Raw genomic sequence first — 20,939 nt, 5'->3', positions numbered from 1 at the left:
CTCGGCCGTCCTTCTCTACTAGAATTCATCTCATCACATCCGCATTTCCTCTCTACTCCCTGCCTCATCTCTGCCCAGGCCCAAAGTGTGAACTAATGACAGGAACCACAATTTATTTGACATTTTTATGCCCCCTACCTAGGACATTGTTGGCATTTTATAAATGTTTTCATAAATATTGAGAAAGTATTTTAAATCCAACAATTTACTCTCTAGAATATATAAGATTTGGTTCACATTCTGAGTCACTAGACATTGGTTGTTTTTCTTCATCCTGAAAAACGTTGCTTTGGTTTGCAGGAAGTTAGTAAAAGGAAGAAAAAAATCAAATGGATGAAATGTGAAGTTCAACAAATTAAGACTTTGTCCAACATTTAACGTTGCGGTTCAGATTACATAGCTTCCTTAAAGGGCCCATGTGTCCCCCCCAACTCCCAGAAGCCACCTGGAATCCTGGCCCCAGGCGACACCAAAGTCAAGACATATTGAAAACACCAGATCGAAAAGACCACCACAGCTGGCAAGAAGCCAAACACATGCAAACCCGAGATGGAGTTTTAAAGGGTCGTTGAGATTAATTCCCTTGAAGAATGAAAACCAGATGCTTTCCCCTAGGAAAAGAGTGCTAAAGACAGCAGAGGCAGAGGTAGTGTGGAGGGCAGTCTGGGCTTCACGAGCGATGCTTACCCACCGTTAACCCCAACAAACTGAAGGTTCTTTTTGCTCCCATTACCTCCTGCGCGGAAGCCATGGTCTTTCTTTTTCATTATGGATTTAAGGCTGGTCGACGGGGAGATCTCTAGGCAGACACAACATCACAGGTTAGAATGATCTTGGAGATGACCCAGCATGCAGCAAAACCGAGACTCTTGCTTTGAGGGGTTACGAGTTGGAGGTGTGTGAAGAGGTAGAGAGGGATAGGGAACTAGATAATATCAATCAAATATTTGGAGGGTTTCTGAGGAGGCCTAGCCTATTGGTCAGTACCGGTCGAATTGTCCCTGGTCACAAAGCCTCTCTATGTGGATGATTGTGGGAGCACTCTTTCAGAAGAACCATGTGGTGCAGGTGCCATTGGGTCCTTATCTTACAGCTAAGAGATCTGAGGCTCAGACTTGCTCAATGAGTGGCAGAGCAGGAGGTAGGTAGTCAGTTCTAAGCATAGAACTGAGTTCACATGACTCCTGCTCCCACCGCAGCCAGCTGAACTGTAACGTGGAGTAAGCACAGGAGACACACAAGCAGCAGCACCAGTCTTTGTGCTCAAAAGCACAGGAGGCATTTCCTAATAGGCAAGACTAGAACTAGCATGAAATAATAGAAAGCAGGCAATTTGCGATCTGCGGCAGGAAGCAGACTCGCATGCTGCTCGTGGAGCGAAGCAAAATATGGTTCCACTTTACTTAACAGTGGTCTGTTACAAGAGAAAGTGCCGCTCGGCCAAAGGGTCGACTTCCACATGTAAGTATGACTTAGTTAATCTCCCTCTCTCCTTCTCCCTCTTTCTCTCTCCCTCTCTCTCTCTCTCTCTCACACACACACACACACACACACTTCAATGAAATATTTCAGATATAATGTTCCTTCAAAACTAGGCTAGAAAAAATCTCTAATGTGTAAGAACCAGACAGGATCTCAGGAATGCAAGAGCCCAGGAAACAGTGAAGGGAGGCTGAGGTTTGGAGCACACACAGCCAGAGCCATTGTTCACCCTAGACCTTGCCTTCCTGCAATGCAAATGAGAAAGAGGCACCCCTCAGGGTGGACACATTGCTGCAGGCTTGGCAAGTGAAGTGAGGAGTGGGCTAGACTTAAGCTCCAATGCACCGTCCCTGGCTGGCATCTCTGTGACTGTGTTATATGTGAACAGTGGTACAGGGTGGCCCTGCAGTCAATCCTAACCTTAGAGCAAGGACACGAGTATGGGCACAGGGCCTCCACTGTGACATAGATCAGTTTTTATTACACTAGGTTCCTGGAATTGCTTAAATCTCTTAAAAACACAGGCATGCAATTAAAACCCCTTTCCCCTTGACTCGTCCCATAAAGGAGAAACGGTTCCCTGTCTCAGGCACCAGTCTTTACCCTTTGGCGGCGGGGAGGTGCAGGGAGCCGGCGACTCCTGCTGGGGTGAAGCCTGGGCGGAGTAGGCAGACAGCAGCAGGTTGAGGGAGCTCAGGAGCTGGCGCTGGATGCTGCTGAGCTTGGAGGCCGGCTGCTTGATGGCGCTGGCCAGCTCCGGGTACCCGTGCTCCAGGCAGTTCCACTGTTCCTGCAGGAGCTCTTGGATCTTTTTAACGTATTGCCCAATAGTGGCATCTGTGGGCGAGCTTGGTGGCCTTCCCGGGCCCTCCTTCCCCGGGAGCTCCGCACTGGCCTCCTCCTTCCCTGCTGGGCGAGTCTTTATGTCGCTGCTCCATGAGGAGTCTCCTGCTCCCCTGTCCCGACCCTCAGCTCCCACCTGAGGGGCTCCCTCCTGCTCAGAGCCTGCTTCCTCGATCCTGAGCTCAGTGGAGAGGCAGCTACATAACGAATTGGTAAGGACCATTTTGGGGCCTTGTGGCAGTGACAGCTGGGAAGGTGGCACAAATTCTGCTGGGCTTTGATCTCCCTGTTTGTGACTGTCCTGCCTGCACAGGTCATTTTCCTCTCCTCTAGCTCCCCGACATTCAGACCCCATGCTGCTCAGAAGGTTGACACCGATGCTCTTGTCACACGACTCCCTGGTCAAGAGTCTGTGGAGAGGCTCAGTGTTGACCATGGCATCACTCCGGCCCCGAGCGACTTTGGCGCTCTCGTGGCTAAGCTTTTCTGCCAGTTGAGTTACAGTGCACTCGAGCTCTTGAATCCTCTGCCGCTTCGCCTGGATTTCCTCCTCCTGCTGCTGGAGGGCAGCTCTGACCTGGGCCAGCTCCTCAGTTTTTCCAGACAGCTCTCCCTCCAGGTCCACGAGCTGCTGCTTCAGCTTGGAGATGCTGCCTGGGTCCGCCGTGCCAAGGCCCAGGTTTTCCTCCGTGACCCAGATGCCAGTGCTTCTCACATCGACCTCTACTGGTGGCGGAGGTGGGATCTCACTGATGTTGAGTTCCACTTCTTCCAGGGGGAGCTCATTCTCGGGGATGGGCACTGGCAGAGGTGGGGGGCTTGGTGTTGGGGAGCCAGGGCCGAACACCGCCTCTGCTTCTCTGATTGTGCGTTCGCCTTTGGCATCTTCTAAAACTACAAGTGCATCCCGGGGTGAGGAAGGAGGACTTGGGAGAGGGAGGTGATGTGGAGCCACTTCCTCACCCTCGGGGGGCTCAGCCCTCTCCCAAACCAGCTCTGGAACCCCTGCCACCAGGATTCCAAACTCTCTGACTTTGGTTTGGGTTGCTGCTCGTGGTGTGGAGTTGTGAACACCTGCAAATCCTTCCGTGGGGCCAAAGATGCCGTCACAGACACTGCCTTCACCTGAGAGTGGGGGCAGGGCGGGAGGTGTGGGGGGACCGGAGTTTAGGCTGGGGTCCTCCAAGGCCCTGTTTTGCAGCAGTGTGGCTGGCATGCTGGAGGCTCTCAAAAGCTGGGGCCGTCCACCCCCAGCGGCGAGCCCGGCCTCCCCCGGGGCAGTCGCCTCCAGCTGTCTGGCGGTCTCTGCCAGCAGCGCCTTCCTGTGATAGCTCACCTCACTCCCACCCGCGGAGGCGTGGGCGTGGTCACCGAGCGGCAATGACTGGCCCCGCCCCTCTGTCCCCAGCGACACCTTCCTGGACGCCGCAGGGGACCAGTTTTGGTGGGGAAGAGCAGTGTGCAAGCGAGTTCCGCTGTCGGGAAGGCTGAAGTTTCGGGGCAAAGTGCTAAACTTGGCCTGTTTGGCCCTTTTGTGGATAGGAATCCTTTTGATGGTGTGTCCCTTCTCAATGTCATCCACGTACTTGAGGAAGTCCAGGTCTAAATGAAAGCCATATGGGGTCTCCACGGAATAGGGGTGCCTCTTTTGAGGGTCTTTCTCTTCCATCCCCTGAGAGGACTGGTCTTTGGCTGGAAGACATAAGACATGTTTAAAAAGAAGCACAATGTTAAAAAGAATTACAGGTGGTGAGGCCTAACACCTGTGATTTTGACTGCTAAATGTTCCAGCCTCTAAATTAAGTTGAAATGCTCCTGCTCCTATTGCCATGGTAAGAAACCATGTTATTATCCAAAGTCTGCAAGGAAACAGGTAGAGGAAATAGTTTCCCATTTGCAGCAGGTCATCTTGATTATGACTGGAATCTGCCCTCAGACAAACAAAATAAAATAGCCTCACATTGTTTAACTGGGTTTGAGTCATGTATTTGCTGAACTAAAACGCCCAGGAATTTGCCAAAGCAGGGTACTAATTGGCAATTATGAATAGGGAAAGTTTCAAAGGATGAGATATAGAATTGTCTTGACATTAAAAAAGAACCTTGCACCTGGCCAGTGGTGGTGAGAACCGCTGCAGTAGATGAAAAGTAAGGTGACAATCGTTCTCCTTTAGGGAGGATAGTTTTTCTTTTATAAGTTCTGTCCTCCCTCAAAGTGTCTTCCTACATGTCCTCCTTTTTGATATTGGAAGACTAATCTGTAAATGTCCGTATTCGATTGATGCAAGTTCGATCCATTGTGTGTGATGTGACATATTTGTATCCAAATGAGTACTTTTTTCTACAATTATTATTAAAAATTAATAGGCATGTAAGCATAATTACAATATAAAATATTGTATAGTGTATTATTGTTGCAATAAATAAAATTTTCTTTTATTTACGATATTGTTTTCTTCAATTTATTTTTGTCCTCCTTTTCATTGTAAAAAAGTTGGTCACTTTTATGAAAAGTCAACCTGGAATGCTGACGTCCCCGGTTCAAAACCCTGGGCTTGCTCATTTGGGGCACATGCAATAAGCAATCAATGAAAAGCTGAGGTGAAGCAACTATGAGTTGATACTTCTCATCCCCATCCCCTCTGTAAAATCAATCAATAGAAAACATCTTTAAAAAATAAAAGAGATTCTTGCATTATTCAAACAGTTTGTAAATCTTGGAAAAGCCAGAGACATCAAGGAGTTATGCCTTCTGCATTATTTAAGCTTCTCAGATGCCTGAGCTTCTAGGGAAGTGAAGACCAGAGAGAACGGACACATGTAATCACACACAGTCCCTCCTCTTCCCCACATGAATACTTCTTAGTGCTGAACAAACATGAATTTCACTTTCAGAAATGCATGCCAAGTAAGGAAATACCATATTTTGCACAGACTGGAAAAAAGGTGGTGAGGGAAAAAGGACAATTCATGTCAAAAAGGGATGTTGATATATGTCTTCCAAGAGGTGGGGCACTTGTGACTTTTCAGGACAGCCCAAACTATCAGGGGACACCAGAAAGTTCTCCATCACACCAAGGCACCACTGATTTTCTTTTTTTTTTTTTTAAATATTTTATTTATTGATTTTTTAGAGAGAGAGGAGTGAGAGAGAGAGAGAGACAGAGAGAGAGAGAAGGGGGAGGAGCAGGAAGCATCAACTCCCATATGTGCCTTGACCAGGCAAGCCCAAGGTTTCGAACCGGCGACCTCAGTGTTCCAGGTCGACGCTTTATCCCACTGCGCCACCACAGGTCAGGCCACCACTGATTTTCTTGACTCCAACAGAAGTCACTGAGAACAAGTCAGTCTTGTTGCCAAGTAGCTTCTTCTTCTTTTTAAGTTTTATTTAGAAAATTAACTTTAACAGGGTGACATTCATCAATAAGAGTACATAGGTTTCAGGTGAACATTTCTATAGCATTTGAACTGTTGATTATGTTGTATACCATCACTCAAAGTCAAATCATTTTCCGTCACCTTATCTTTGTCCCTCTTTACACCCTTCCCTCCACCCACTCTCCATTCACTCAAGTCCCCTCCCCTATCCCCGGTAACCACTTCACTTTTATCTATGTCCATAAGTCTAAGTTTTATGTCCCACCTATGTGTGAAATCATACACTTCTTAGCTTTCTCCGATTTACTTATTTCACTCAGTGTAATGATCTCAAGGTCCATTCATGTTGTCATAAATGGCACTATGTCATCATTTCTTATGGCTGAGTAGTATTCTATTGTATATATATGTAGCACATCTTCATTATCCAATCCTCTATTGAGGGACACTTGGGCTGTTTCCATGTCTTGGCCACTGTGAATAATGCTGCAATGAACATGGGGGTGCATGTGTCTTTATGTAGCAATGTTTTAGAGTATTTGGGGGTAGATACCCAGAAGAGGGATTGCTGGGTCATACAGTAATTCCATTCTAAATTTTTTGAGGAACCACCATACTTTCTTCCATAATGGTTGTACTACTTTACATTCCCTCCAGCTGTGAATGAGGGTTCCTTTTTCTCCACAGCCTCTCCAACACTTGTTATTACCTGTCTTGTTGATAACAGCCAATCAAACAGGTGTGAGGTGGTATCTCATTATAGTTTTGATTTGCATTTTTTAAAGGAACTATTTTTTAAATTTATTTTTATTTTTTATTATTTATTTATTCATTTCAGAGAGGAGAAAGAGAAAGAGATAGAAGGTGGGGAGGAGCAGGAAGCATCAACTCCCATATGTGCCTTGACGAGGCAAGCCCAGGGTTTCAAACTGGCGACCTCAACATTCCAGGTCGAAGCTTTATCCACTGCGCCACCACAGGTCAGGCTGATTTGCATTTTTGAATAGCTAGTGAAGATGAGCATCTCTTCGTATACCTGTTGGCCATTTGTAAGTTCTCTTGGGAGAAGTGTCTGTTCAGGTCCTCTCCCCATTTTTTCCTTTTCTTTTTTTTTTTTTTTTTTGGTGACAGAGACACAGAGAGAGACAGATAGGGACAGACAGGAAGGAAGAGAGATGAGAAGCACCAATTCTTCATTGAGGCACTTTAGTTGTTCATTGATTGCTTTCTCATAAGTGCCTTGATGGGGGGGGGGGGACTACAGCAGACCGAGTGACCCCTTGCTCAAGCCAGAGACCCTGGGTTTTGAAACTGGGTCCTCCGTGTCCCAGTCCAATGCTTTATCCACTGCACCACTGCCTGGTCAGGCTCCCCGTTTTTTTTGTTTGTTTGTTTGTTTTTGTTTTGTATTTTTCTGAAGCTGGAAATGGGGAGAGACAGTCAGACAGACTCCCGCATGCGACCGACCGGGATCCACCCGGCAGGCCCACCAGGGGCCACGCTCTGCCCCTCCGGGGTGTCGCTCTGCCTCGACCAGAGCCACTCTAGCGCCTGGGGCAGAGGCCAAGGAGCCATCCCCAGCGCCCGGGCCATCTTTGCTCCAATGGAGCCTTGGCTGCGGGAGGGGAAGAGAGAGACAGAGAGGAAGGAGGGAGGGGTGGAGAAGCAAATGGGCGCTTCTCCTATGTGCCCTGGCCGGGAATCGAACCCGGGTCCCCCGCACGCCAGGCCGACGCTCTACCGCTGAGCCAACCGGCCAGGGCCAAGCTCCCCGTTTTTTTTTTTTGTTTGTTTGTTTGTTTTTTATTCATTTTAGAAAGGAGAGAGAGAGAGAGAAGGGGGGAGGAGCAGGAAGCATCAACTCCCATATGTGCCTTGACCAGGCAAGCCCAGGGTTTCAAACTGGCGACCTCAGCATTTCCAGGGCGATGCTTTATCCACTGCGCCACCACAGGTCAGGCCAAGCTCCCCGTTTTTTAATTGGATTGTTTGCTTGTTTGGTGTTAAGCTTTGTGAGTTCTTTATATGTTTTGGATATTAACCCCTTATCAGAGCTATTTTTTTAAAATATTTTATTTATTGATTTTTTTAGAGAGAGAGGAGTGAGAGAGAGAGACAGAGAGAGAGAGAAGGGGGAGGAGCAGGAAGCATCAACTCCCATATGTGCCTTGACCAGGCAAGCCCAAGGTTTCGAACCGGCGACCTCAGTGTTCCAGGTCGACGCTTTATCCCACTGCGCCACCACAGGTCAGGCTTATCAAAGCTATTGTTTGCAAATATCATCTCCCATTTAGTTGGCTGCCTATTTGTTTTGTTGTCAGTTTCTTTTGTTGTGCAGAAGCTTTTGTTTGATATAGTCCCATTCCTTTTTTTTCCTACGGTCAAGATCCATGAGTTAAGTATCTGTGTTTTCTTCTTGTAATTTAGTTTCAGGTCTTATATTTAGGTCTTTGATCCATTTTGAATTTATTTTTGTGCAAGGGGATAAACTGAGGTCAAGTTTCATTTTTTGCATGTGGCTCTCCAATTTCCCAGCTATTTATTTATCCAGTCATCCTGGCGTAGATGCTAGGCGTGAGTAAAAGAGTCATCAGATGACTCTGGCCTCAGCCATCATCTGATTTTAATGACAGAAGGAATCCCAAATAAGAACCACTCAGCTGAGCCTGTGTTAATAATACATGATTGTTTTAAGCCACAATGTTTTGGGGTGGTTTGTTATGCGCCATAGATCACCAAGGCAGATCCTACATGTATGTCAGAGAATGTACAAAGGCAAGGAAGTGGGAAATCCATAGTATTCAAGGTTCTGTAAATGCAGTTGATATGGCTATAACTTAAAGTGTCGTAGAGAAAGGTGAGAAGTAGAAAGAGACAAAATTGGAAAAATCAGCCAGGGTCAGATCATGCAGGCTAACAGCTTGGACTTTATTTTCTAGGCAATGGGTGTTACTAGAGGGTTTTACACAAGGGAGTGGCTTGCTCAAGTGTGATTTCACAAAGAGCAATTTTTCAGAGGATAAGATGAAGCACACACCAGGGGCCTTTAGACCAGTTGGGAGACTGCTGATGTGGTCAAGGTGAGTGAGAGAAGATAAAGGCAATAAAAAGAAAGGGGCAGGTTAAAAGAAAAGTGCAAATAATGGTGTTACCTGGGGCACATTTTGGGCTGCTTTCCCCCTACGGGTGAAGACAAGTGGGGCTGAGTTCTTCCCACTTGTCTGATTTCTTCTCAGGCGGTCCTCGTTGCTTACGGAAGTACAATTATTTCCAAAGAACTAAATGAAGCCAATGGACATCTGAAGGCTGAACTCATGAACAGGCCCTATTGGAGCCTCAGAGTGAAGTCAAGCGGCAGGGCCTGTAGGCAGTCACATCACAGCTGCAGCAGAGAGAGCTGCAGTGCTGCTGCCCGGGACAGTCCTGGTGGAGTTGAGCTTCCTGGCAGATAGCTGGACGCCAGGCAGATGAGGAGTACACACGACTCCAGCACCCAAAAAGCTTTAAATAAGTTCACATTTACCAACACAATAGTTTACCAACCTGCTTTCCCCCCAAAAGGCACACCGATAGTTTTAGTAAATGAGAGCGTTTGCTCTTAGTTTCCAAGCTGCACTCTATGATACTCTTAGGCCTCTGTCCACTCAGCAGCCTCCTGGATTACAGGGACAAGCCAAATCAGGCAGGAGATATTTGTCTAACGTTAAGTGGGGAGATTTATGACCCAGAAGGCAAAGACTCTCCTCTAAAGGAGAGCGTGCATTATTCATTTTCTTTTTGCCTCAATTTAGTAGAAATGCATTAATTTACCCCGTGGCCTCTGGGAGCAGGTCCGGAGCACAAACACAATAATAGCATCAAATAAGAAAGGGGAGAGTCAAAGGCAAAATCTTCCACAAGGGAGACTGAGAGTAACAAAGGAGTCTGTGAGACTGAGCAGCAAGGCAGAACGAGGGATTTAATAGGTGCTTTCCTAAGCTAGCTCCATGGAGTATCTCTAAGACACACATACCCAGACAGACAGACAGACAGACATAACACACACACCCTGTGATCCATTGTGCTGCTATGCCAGCCACCTGCCACTCTGCATTCCTTTTTGCTCCCAGTGCAAGAGGAATGTTGGACCTTGAATGAGGGAGCTTGATCTGATATGCTGGGAGACCTTTGCTCACATTAAGCTCTGCTCCACTTAATTTTACCTGGTGACAGGTATGCAGGAGCTCAGAATTCTGGGTATTTGGCCAAGGTAAGAATTAATTAGGAGGACTACCTCTGCTCAAAAATGAACTTCAGATCAAATAAACCAACACACAGCCAAACTGGCTGGATGGGAACGCTGGCTCTGTCATCTCCATCTCTGTAGTTCTGGACTGTGGAACATGGCGATAGGAATGCCTAGCCCACGGAGCTGTTGTGATCGTTAGCACTAATTCAGTGAGAACATGGCACCGGTACACCACACAGGGGCCGGAAGGCAAGGGGAGGCAGGGGAGGATTGGCTAGCAATGTGCTCTCTCCTGGGAAGACTGAACTCTGTGTCAGGACTACAGCCTCAAGGGGGAATGAGAGTCCAAGAAAGTAATTCTGAAGAAACTGGGGAAATGAGTCAGAGGAGAAGAAAAAATTAAGATCTATGAAACTCAGAGCTACCTAAAATGCCTAGAGTCTTGGTCTGAAAGCACACCAGATCACCAGACCCCAGGAAAGGACCTGCAAACATAGTCATGAACCGAAGAGTTACACACAGACATGAGAACGGACATTAGAAGGGGACAAGGAAAGAAAGGAGGTAGCAGAGTAATTATCCTGAGGGACAAAGAGAAGTTTGCCAGGTGAGCGAACCAATCAGAGGTATTGAAAGTGAGGGGGGAGGGGAAAGTCTAAAAACGTATACAGTACTCAGTTTCTGAAGGAAATGGGAAAAACAGAAAACTGGAGAGAAAGTAGCCAAACATACAGCTGGAAAGAAGAGGAATTAAATGAGCCTCTACAAAAGGCCAAGACAGCGACAGAAGGTTTTCCTCCTTCTGCCTTTATTTTGTGAGATGTGTGTGCCGGCAGGGAGGGACGCCTTTTTTGCGTTAGTTATGGTTAATCACATGGAGAGCAGCAGTTCTGGGATGCTGAGCAGGGACAAATGAATGAGACAGACAAAAATGACAGGCCTCCGGGGCATTCAGGGAATTAGCTGGTATTCCGCGGGACCACTTCCAGGGATGCACTGAAAAGGCAGCTCTCTGGGGAGAAGGGCAGACTCTTGAAATATATGGTGACTGCGTTTTTAAAAAAATATTTTATACGATGTCTTCTTTTTTTAAAAAAGATTTTTAAAATTAATTTTAGAGAGAAGAGAGAGAGAGAGAAGGAACAGGAAGCATCAACTCCCACATGTGCCTTGACTGGGCAAGCCCAGGGTTTCGAATTGGCAACCTCAGTGTGTTCCAGGTCAATGCTTTATCCACTGCACCACCACAGGTCAGGCTGCATTTTTTTTTAAGAGAAAGAGAAAGACAGACAGACAGGCAGGCAGGCAGGAAGGGAGAGAGATGAGAAGCATCAATTCTTTTTTGCGGCACCTTAGTTGTTCATTGATTGCTTTCTCATACGTGCCTTGACCAGGGGGCTCCAGCAGATCCAGTGACCGCTTGCTCAAGCCAGTGACCTTGTGCTTCAAGCCAGTGACCTCTAGGCTCAGTCCAGCGACCATGGAGTCATGTCTATGATCCCACGCTCAAGCCAACGACCCTGCAATCAAGCTGGTGAGCCCGTGCTCAAGCCTGAGACCTCAGGGTTTCGAACCTGGGTCCTCTGTGTCCCAGGCCAACACTCTCTCTGCTGTGCCACTGCCTGGTCAGGCATTTGGAAAGAAGGGAGAAGTAGGGCTGGAGCTGCTGTCAGGTCTCTAAGTCCTGTGCCAGTAAAGGGTCATGTGATTCGAGGGGATTACAAGCTCTCCTGTTTCCTAACATTGGTGATCTAGATGACATTTCATTAGAAATCAGATCATGGGAATTTAGTCTATGACCTCCAGCAAGTTTCCTAGGGAAGGGAGGAGGGAGGCATTCATTGAGATATTGGTTATGCTTTAGTATGCTTTATCTCATTTAGTCTTTTACCAGCCCTGTGAAGTAGGTACTAATACCCACTTATGGATGAGGTGCTATAGAATGTTTACAAAAATAGCTACAATTATAGCCCACACTTGGTTACTCTCTTTCTATATTAACCCTGGGCTTAGCCTTGTGATTTCTTTGCCTAGTAGGTCAACAGCAAATGTGACATATGCAGAGACCTGAAAATCACTTGCAGATTGGGATTTGTTCTTGCTATGCTTGGAACCATTCTGCCACCATGTGAAACATCCTCCCCGCCTCCAACCCCCACCCCAAGCTAGCCTGATAGACAAAGAGAGACACTTGGCCATATCATCACCAACGCACCAAGTGATATCCAGTCATATCGACCACCAGGCGTGTGAGTGTGGCCATCCTAAACCATCCAGCCAAGTCACCCAGAAGGCCACAGACAAAGGAGCCTGGCCGAGTCAGTCGAGCTGGCCCAGACCAGCGTAATGGCCCAGCCACACCTACAGAATCTATTTGAGAAATAGTAAGTATCTTTATTTTAAGTCGATACACTTATTGTGTGGTTTGATAACAGCAAAACTAACTGACACATGAGGAGAATGAGGCTCAGAGAAATTAAATGACTTAGAGAATCACACAGGTATGAATTTTAACATAGTATGCCTCTTTCTTAGACTTCAAGTTTCTTATCTCAAAAATGAGGGCATCCAGTGAAAGCATCCCACTCTCTTCTTGGTGTTTGGAAGAGATGAGAAAACACTCTGAATATTACACAAGTTGGAATAAACATAAAGCTTCATTCCTATTCCCTACTACCTTCTTTTATTCATACCTGAAATACATGGTTTGGGTCTCCCAGCCACCTGCTTGAGGAATGTCTCCTGTAGGCCTCCCCTGGGCTATTTCCAGGATTTATAGTAACCATCCCTTTCCAACTCAAATGTTCACATTAGACCAAGGAATACAAAGCAGCCTGCCTACCATCTGTCTTCTCCATCTCAGGGAATGCTGACCGTCAGTCTCTTAGGTACTCTTCATCCGATAAGTCTGTGAAATTTGTTGGACAGTTCTGAAAGAAAGAAGGATAGAAAAGTGGAGAGTCTCATTAGAGTTAAAATAAGTATGGCGGGAACATAGCACCAAAGAAAGTAATGACCATCCTTGACCTTTCTCCCAGGGGTGTCCATGAGCTCACAGCCCTCCGGGAGGGACATTAAAAGCCTAGCTGCACTCTAGAGTCCAATCCTAGGTGTGCCTTCATGGATCATTAGCAGTGATTGACACCGAAAGAAGCATTTGGTTCAGCCTACTCACTTGGCAGATGAGGAAACTGAGACTCAGAAGTTAATTGCTTGATGCTCAGAGTCAATTAACTTTTAGTGTGTTAATGAAGGAGCTGAGACCAGGCGCAGGGCTCTGAAAACCTGCATATTATTCTTTGCATAAGCTGAAATCTATTCACACCCATCATGGTATAAGAATTATAATCCATTTTGTGAAAAAGCTGGAATCTATGGCATGCCACCCAGATTCAAGACAAAGATAAGGTCATTGCCAGTGCTCCTGGGTGCTGGTACTTAAAGTAATCTCCAACCATGGGTAGGCCAAGAGGAAGTTCAACCAAGGTGGCCAGAAGACATCAGTAATTATTCAAGCAGCATACTGTCCTGACTTTGAATTAGGGTACCTTGAGGTTTGAGCATAAATTTCCCCCAAATTTTAATCCATTTCCAGGACTCTTTCTTCAAAAGGTAAACTACCTGCCTTCTGTCCCCCATTATAATAAATCACCCAGGAAATTGTTTTTGTGGGTATGACTGTAAATCCACACACATCCTAATAATGAGTTATCTGTGGCACATCAGCAGCGGAAGCTGGGTTGTTTCAGGAATTTTAACGTGCTTTACGATGAACTTGGACTAGAAAACTGGACCAGGGATGAGAGAAGAATTGGGGAAAACTAGGAGTGAGAGAATGATGAGGGGTGGCCTCCAGCAACCCAGGATGGAAGAAAGGGGGGACAAATAAGGAAAGCTGGAGAAGACAGCTGGGAATGACCAGGCCTGCTGAATAAGAGGGAGTCTGAAGTTCGCCAGACAGAAGTTTTGTGAACCCTCTTTCTGTGAGCACTGCTGCTGCCTCCCAAGCCATGGCCCTGCCCCTGCCTGGCCTCTCTGAGGTGCATTGCACGCAGCGGCCTCTCCCTGTGCAGGTGGGACAGAGCCCGAAGGGCAGGCAGGGCTTCTACAGGCAAAGACACTCTTTGCAGAAGGAACACCAACACTGAGCATCTCTCTTAGTTTTGAGGCAACACGTACTTGAGTTTGGGGGTAGTGTACAGCTGGAGTAGAGAAGTTAGGGGTAAGGAGGTTCTAAGCTGGGGTGAGGGAGGGCCACCCTTGTTAGAAAGAAAAGGCTCTGAAAAAGCCTCAGTGTTCATTGACAGATAAAGAAAATGCGGTATTGGCCCTGGCCGGTTGGCTCAGCGGTAGAGCGTTGGCCTAGCGTGCGGAGGACCCGGCCAGGGCACACAGGAGAAGCGCCCATTTGCTTCTCCACCCCTCCGCCGCACCTTCTTCTCTGTCTCTCTCTTCCCCTCCCGCAGCCAAGGCTCCATTGGAGCAAAAATGGCCCGGGCGCTGGGGATGGCTCTGTGGCCTCTGCCTCAGGCGCTAGAGTGGCTCTGGTCGCATCATGGCAACGCCCAGGATGGGCAGAGCATCGCCCCCTGATGGGCAGAGCGTCGCCCCATGGTGGGTGTGCCGGGTGGATCCCGGTTGGGCGCATGTGGGAGTCTGTCTGACTGTCTCTTCCTGTTTCCAGCTTCAGAGAAATAAAAAAAAAAAAAGAAAGAAAGAAAATGCGGTATATATACACAACGGGATATTGCTCAGCCATAATTATTTGTGACAACATGGATGAACCGTGAGGGCATTCTGTTAAATGAAATAAATCACACAGCGGCGGACAAATATTGTATGATCTCAGTTATATATGGAATATACAAGATAAAACAAAACAACAAACAATGAGCTCATAGATACAGAGAACAGACTGGTGGTTGCCAGGGGACCGGGGACAGGTGAAATGGGTGAAGGGGTCAAGAGGTACAAATTTATATAAGGTAAATAAGTTCTACGATGTAACGTACAGCATGGTGACTATCATTAATAATATATTGTATATTTAAAGACTGCTAAGACTGTAGGTTTAAAAGTTCTCACATTGAGGAAAAAAATTATAATTATGGGTGGTGACGGATGTTAACAAAACTTATTGAGGTAATAATTTTGCAATGAATATATGTATATATCAAATTGTTATGTTATACACCTAAAACTAATACGGTGTATTCTGTATAAATTACATCTCAATTTAAAAGATAAATATAACTTTTTTTTTTTAGCGAGAAAGAGAGAGAGAGAGGAGAGAGATGAGAAACATCAACTTGTAGTTGCATCACTTTAGTTGTTCATTGATTGTTTCTCATACGTGCCTTTAGGAGGGGGGTCCAGCCTAGCCAGTCAGCCTTTGCTCAAGCCAGCGACCTTGGGCTTCAAGCCAGAGACCTTGGGATCAGTTAGATGATCCAATGCTCAAGCCTGTGAACCCTCATTCAAGCCGGCGAGTCTGTGCTTAAGCTGAATGAGCCTGCGCTCAAGCCAGTGACCTCGGGGTTTCAAACCTGGGACCTCAACATTTCAGGCCGATGCTCTATTCACTGCACCAACACCAGTAAGGCAATATAAATATAATTTTTTAGAAAATAAAAGAAAGAGAAGGTTCCCAGGCAGAAGACATTGCTAACAAGCTCAATGCTGCGTCTGTGGTCAGCGGTGGAGCCCCCCAGAGGCTGGCAGGCGGTGGGGGCTCACCAGTTCCAAGGTGAAGCCTGGGAACAAAAGGCTGAGGACACAAACCCTAAGTCTGGCCCCTTGGCCTGTCTCTCCATCATCATGGCCTCTCCTCCCCCGTCTGCTCCCTTCTTCCTCTCACCCTTTAACATTACTGAGTAATAAGTGGAACCTGGAACACTTGACATAATCAAATTATGTCATGCAATCCATACCTAACCCCAAGAGGATTACTATTGTCTCCATTTTACAGATAGGGAGACTGAGGCTGAGAGCTTACAGCCGGTCCAAAGTCACACAACACACAGGGTTGGAACAGAATTTACCCTCAAGTCTAGCTGACTCCAAGCCTGTGCTGGGAACAGAAGTAATTTGCAAACATGTGTCCACCTCCATATGCCATCCTGATGCTGTGACAATTCATAGCTCTCTTTGTTTTATTTTTTAAATATTTTTTTTAGGTTTTATTTATTCATTTTAGAGAGGGAATTGGGGCAGGGAGAAAAGGGGGCAGGAGCAAGAAGCATCAACTTTCATATGCACCTTGACCTGGCAAGCCCGGGGTTTCGAACAGGTGACCTTAGTGTTCTAGGTAGACGCTTTATCCACTGCCCCACCACAAGTCAGGCCCCTAGCTCTCTTTGTAAGGGGAAATGTTCCTGACTTTCCTGCTCCTCAGCTTCTCCCACAAGTATACACGAAACACCTTTTGGGCATGGAGAAAGATAACTGCTCTCTTATAAGGCCACCTGGCCAAAGGTGTAACCTGCTTCTCCAAGGCTGGACACCAAGCAACAAGGCTTCACTTGAGCAAGAGGGTGGCTACCTGGATGCAGAAAAACCTGTGGCTGCACAATCTCACTATATCATCTTGGAGAGGTCAACCACACTCACTGCCTCTGGAGTTAGCCCTTCATATATCAGCTCAAGAGTTTCAAATATAATAATTATGCAGCACACAGTAGGTCCAGTGTCACTTGAAAAAACCTCAACAACAATAAAAACCCAACTCTATGGAGACCGCTAATAGTTTTCTTAGACTTAAATTTTAGTTAAAACTAATCAAGGCTACAGAAATTAAATGAAGTGCCTGAGCAGGCAGTGGTACAGTGGATAGAGCATCAGCCTGAGATGCTGAAGTCCCAGGTTTGAAATTCCAGGATCGCTGGCTTGAGTCCAAAGGTCACTGGCTTGAAGCCCAAGGCCGCTGGGTTGAGCCCAAGGTTGCTGGCTTGAGCAAGGGGTCATTGGCTCAGCTGGAGGCTCCCGATCAAGGCATGTATGGGAAAGCAATCAATGAACAACTAAGGTGCCGCAACTATGAATTGATGCTTCTCATCTCTGTCCCTGTGTGTGTCTGTCTCTCTTTCTCTAAAATAAAAAAAATAATAATAATAAATTAAATGGAGTTGACACCCAACTCTGAAGAAGAGAGCTCAGCAAGGTTTTACTCTGAAGGGCTCTAGACCCAGGAAGGAAAAGAGGGAACTCCCAGGCCCACATCATGCCACTTCCAGTCCCCACCCACCCCAGGCTGCTCCACTGGGCTCATGATCCTTATGTCAGACAGCTTGGGATTTAGCTGAGGGGGTTCTCTTTGAATGAGTGGACAATTGATGTGGCTAGGTAAGTGGAATTGAGGAATAATTGCCATGTCAGCACATACAGCTTTGTTTGTAACACAATGGAATCTGAAAAATAGCTTTGTTGAACAGAATTCCTCTTCAAAATGGAATTTTGCAATTTTCTGGAACTTTTAAAATTTTGACATAAAGCAGTTTATTACTTGCTCTAATTAGCTGTGTCCCCAGTGTTCAGAACCTTGTAATACCAGGTGTTATTTTTTGTAACTTTTTGGTTGTTGTTTGTGGCCTATCCCACGATCAAGGATGCCCAATTAGGTCCCAACCTCTCTCATTAGCTTAGTACTCTAGATGTTTTGAGTATACATAGCTTTATCTCTCTCTGGCTCTTTTCCCTTACTAATCCATAAACTGGTGAAGGTCAGATTTCTTATAGGTCCCATTTCTGGACCTCTCTCTCCATCCTAACCCTGTTTTCTAACAGGTGGAAGACATTCAGTCCAGGGTATAATCTTCAAGTTACAAATGAAAAAACAAAGGCACAAAGAGGCTATCTGACCTGTGCAAAGTTACCCAGTTAGTTAGGGGCAAGAGAGTTTGTGTGACTCCATCACTCCACACTGCCTCTCAAAGTCAACGGGCAATGAAGAGGTGGGGAATGAGGTTGCCCATTCAAAAGCCACCAAAAGAGTCATATAGACAGCAGTGACAGCCTGAGGTATAACTACCAAGCCACGTTAGAAACAGTGTCAGCCAGGCCCGTGCCCAGGGCATGGATTTCCCCAGGTATATACTACTGAAGTATATACTACTCACCCCCTCTCCCTCTCCACATTTATTCTTTTTATAATGCCATTTCAATCTCATTTCTTTTTTTCTTCTTTTTAGCGAGAGAGAGGGACAGACCGGGACAGACAGACAAGAAGGGAGAGAGATGAGAAGCATCAATTCTTCGTTGCAGCACCTTAGTTGTTCATTGATCACTTTCTCATATGTGCCTTGATGGGGGGGGGGGGGCTCCAGCTGAGCCAGTGACCATGGGTGCTCAAGCCGGAGACCTCAGGATTTCAAACCTGGGTCCTCAGTGTCCCAAGCCGACACTCTATCCACTGTGCCACCAGCTGGTCAGGCTCAATCTCATTTCTAACCTCAAATCGAAATTCAAAGAACCCTTCCTTTACTTAGCCCTGAAACTGAAACCTAGTTCTGTACTTTTGTTTTCTTCAAACCGCTCTTTATTCTGCAATAATAAAAATGCTGTATTTCATCCCAGAACAGGCTGCATGCCAAAATAAATAGCACCTTGGATTTCCTTGAAAAGAAGCTTGGCTCAAAGCACAGCCTTTTTGCCACGAGAATTCTTGGGAAAGTCAACCTTACAAAGTCAAATATTTAGCAAGATAGTGCACCAAACAGCGATCCTGTCAATCCATGCATGATCACTTGCAAAGACAAAACACTCTTTCCGGAAAAAGAAAAAAAAAAAAAGGTTTACCCATACCTTGTACCAGTCCTGTCAAAATGATGAGAGCTTCCCGTTTCCCCCTCCCAGGGTCCTGTGCCTCTAAGGGTAAATGTCCCTTGTGCTAGGAAGCGGGAGGCATCTGACCGTGCTGCTCACCATGGAGAGGGCTGCCACCCAGAGCCCAGACAGCCAGGGAGGAGAGACGCACTCCTGGAAAACACTCTGCCACCTGAGTTCTCCAGCAGCTCACTTCCTACCAACAACCCAGGACACAAAGAGATAACTCATGCTCAATACCTGACACATTAACACAATCTCCTTAACTCCCCACAGTTTTTTCTGCGTGTGTCTGTCATTTCTGCCTGCATTGCAGCAGCTGAATCTGGAGCTTCTGAAGAAAAGAAAACTGTCACGAGAAAACCTGTGACCACATTACCTTCCCTCGGCACCCTTCCCCTGCCCTAGCCCAGAGCAGGGGACCAGCTCCTCCCAGACAGCGAGGTGCGGACTGCTGCACCTAGCCCGTTGCCTGTGAGTTCAGCCCAGTCGCGTCGGCTTCCAAGCTGTTGAAGGATTTGGTCAGGTGATCCGTGACCTTGCTGGAAAAGCAAATACTGACTTCCTTTTCGTTCCCAGGAAGAGGGGAGTGGGGTCAGGAAGGAATTTAAGGCTCAATGAGCCGATAATGGATCTTTCCAAAGGAGGGGAAAAGCTCAGATCCTTCCTCCAGTTGGAAAGTTAGTTCCCAGAGCCGCTACCACTTCGCAGGGACACAGCTAAAGACAGGGACACAGCACACGCCTCTCCCCTGACTCCCCCACACCCAGGTGTTCATCGGGGCTGTCATAACTAATTATGCCGCTCCTCCTTCCTCCCCGTAGTTGATGTATGTGCCTCGTTAACAGAAGGCTCCTAATGAGACGCGTTAAGAGTTGAAACCCTCCGGGTTTGCGGCTCCTTTCTTCCTGTTTTAGAAACTTCCTCCCCTACCGGCCTGCTGGGGTTCCACAACCCTGGGGAGCTTCCGTGAGCAATCCCCAGACCACTTGCTGCCCTGATCTTTCAGTGGCTGGAAGTCTGCGGAGCAGAGCAGGCGACAGAAAGCATGACCAGTGAGTTCCTCCGCGGCTCCGGCTTCCTGCTGCTCTACCAGGGGGCTGCCCGGAGCGCTGAAACGCACCCAATTCTGGAAGGGGGGTGAAATGCAAGGAAGTACTGTACCTACTGCTGCAAGGATCCAGCTCCGGAAACAGTCTAACTGCAACGCGGACCAGAGACTTCAGAGAGGCGGGCGCAGGATCCAGGGAGAGAAGGCAGCTGCAAAGGAGGAAGGTCTCAGTGTCCCCAGCACGTGCGGGAAGAGCCCGGCCAGCCCGCTGCCGCCGGCCGCAGCGAAGTGGAGCAGAGGCGGGTCAGAGGCGCGGGCACAGAGGCTTCAGGCACTCCACAGCCAGCACCGCTACTGGGCCTGAAGGATACACAGGCGGCTGGGTGCAGTCAGAGAGGGACCCGGAGACCATCTGGGCTCCGTAGGCAGGCTCAGGATTATAGAGCCCTTGTTCCCTTGACCTTCTGTGGCTCTAGCCAAAGGAGGCTGTCCTAGGAAGTAAAGCCCGATTAGTAAGACTTGTCAAAGCAGCTCAGACCTTCACAGACACTGCCTGTCCAGAGGTGCTTTCAGAGACCAGGGCAGATTCCTGTCTAGCCCACGCTGAAACCAATGCCACAGGCTGAGTGTCACCCTGAAATGCTGCCTGCATCCAGCCTAGTACAGTTGGAAAGCACTTTCCATTCTGGGTCCAGTTTTTCCTCACCCCAGGTTAAGGCAGCCAGATGGGATGAACACCCACCCCACTGTACCAGTGAAGAAGAAAACGAGGGACAGACAGACTAAGTGACTTCCCTGGCTGAATCTGGATGGAAGTGAAGATCCCGGCATTAGGAACTGTGTTGTTCCCACTACTCTGGACCACATTCCTCCTGCTCCTTGAAAGATTCTAGAGCATCTTGCTCAAGAGAGAAACTGAGACTTACTGGAGGGCACAGGGTCATGCAATGGGCAAGGCTACGGAACACCACGTTCACTTTTCTCAACTGCTAAAAGTATTTTTCTGTGCTAACTTGAGTACACAGACCAAAGGATGAGAACAACAACAACAAAAAATCATAAATACACCTTAAACTCTGAGGTTCTTTGAAGAAATATACTGAAGAGCAAAGTGCCTCTCTGATAGATTTAAGATGGT

The 20,939-nt window shown here is 47.2% G+C and overlaps 1 protein-coding gene across 4 annotated transcripts in view; it reads right to left on the bottom strand.

The window, feature by feature from the left end:
- Positions 1 to 20,939, bottom strand: part of KANK4 (KN motif and ankyrin repeat domains 4) — an 80,299-nt gene that overhangs the window by 26,172 nt on the left and 33,188 nt on the right. Inside the window, exons 2-5 of one of the 4 annotated variants that reach the window (XM_066269027.1) lie at positions 19,915 to 20,010; positions 12,773 to 12,860; positions 2,086 to 4,017; positions 688 to 799 (exon numbers count right to left, since the gene is read on the bottom strand). In XM_066269027.1, the coding sequence (XP_066125124.1) occupies positions 688 to 799; positions 2,086 to 4,017; positions 12,773 to 12,788 (2,060 nt within the window). In that variant the 5' untranslated portion in view covers positions 12,789 to 12,860; positions 19,915 to 20,010. Of the gene's footprint in view, positions 1 to 687; positions 800 to 2,085; positions 4,018 to 12,772; positions 12,861 to 19,129; positions 19,458 to 19,914; positions 20,237 to 20,939 lie in introns of those variants that run through there. The other 3 variants (XM_066269028.1, XM_066269029.1, XM_066269030.1) reach the window with 3 other exon arrangements.

Source organism: Saccopteryx bilineata, chromosome 3, assembly GCF_036850765.1.
Source record: "Saccopteryx bilineata isolate mSacBil1 chromosome 3, mSacBil1_pri_phased_curated, whole genome shotgun sequence".
NCBI lineage: Eukaryota > Metazoa > Chordata > Mammalia > Chiroptera > Emballonuridae > Saccopteryx > Saccopteryx bilineata.
This window is presented reverse-complemented; position numbering and strand designations above follow the sequence as displayed.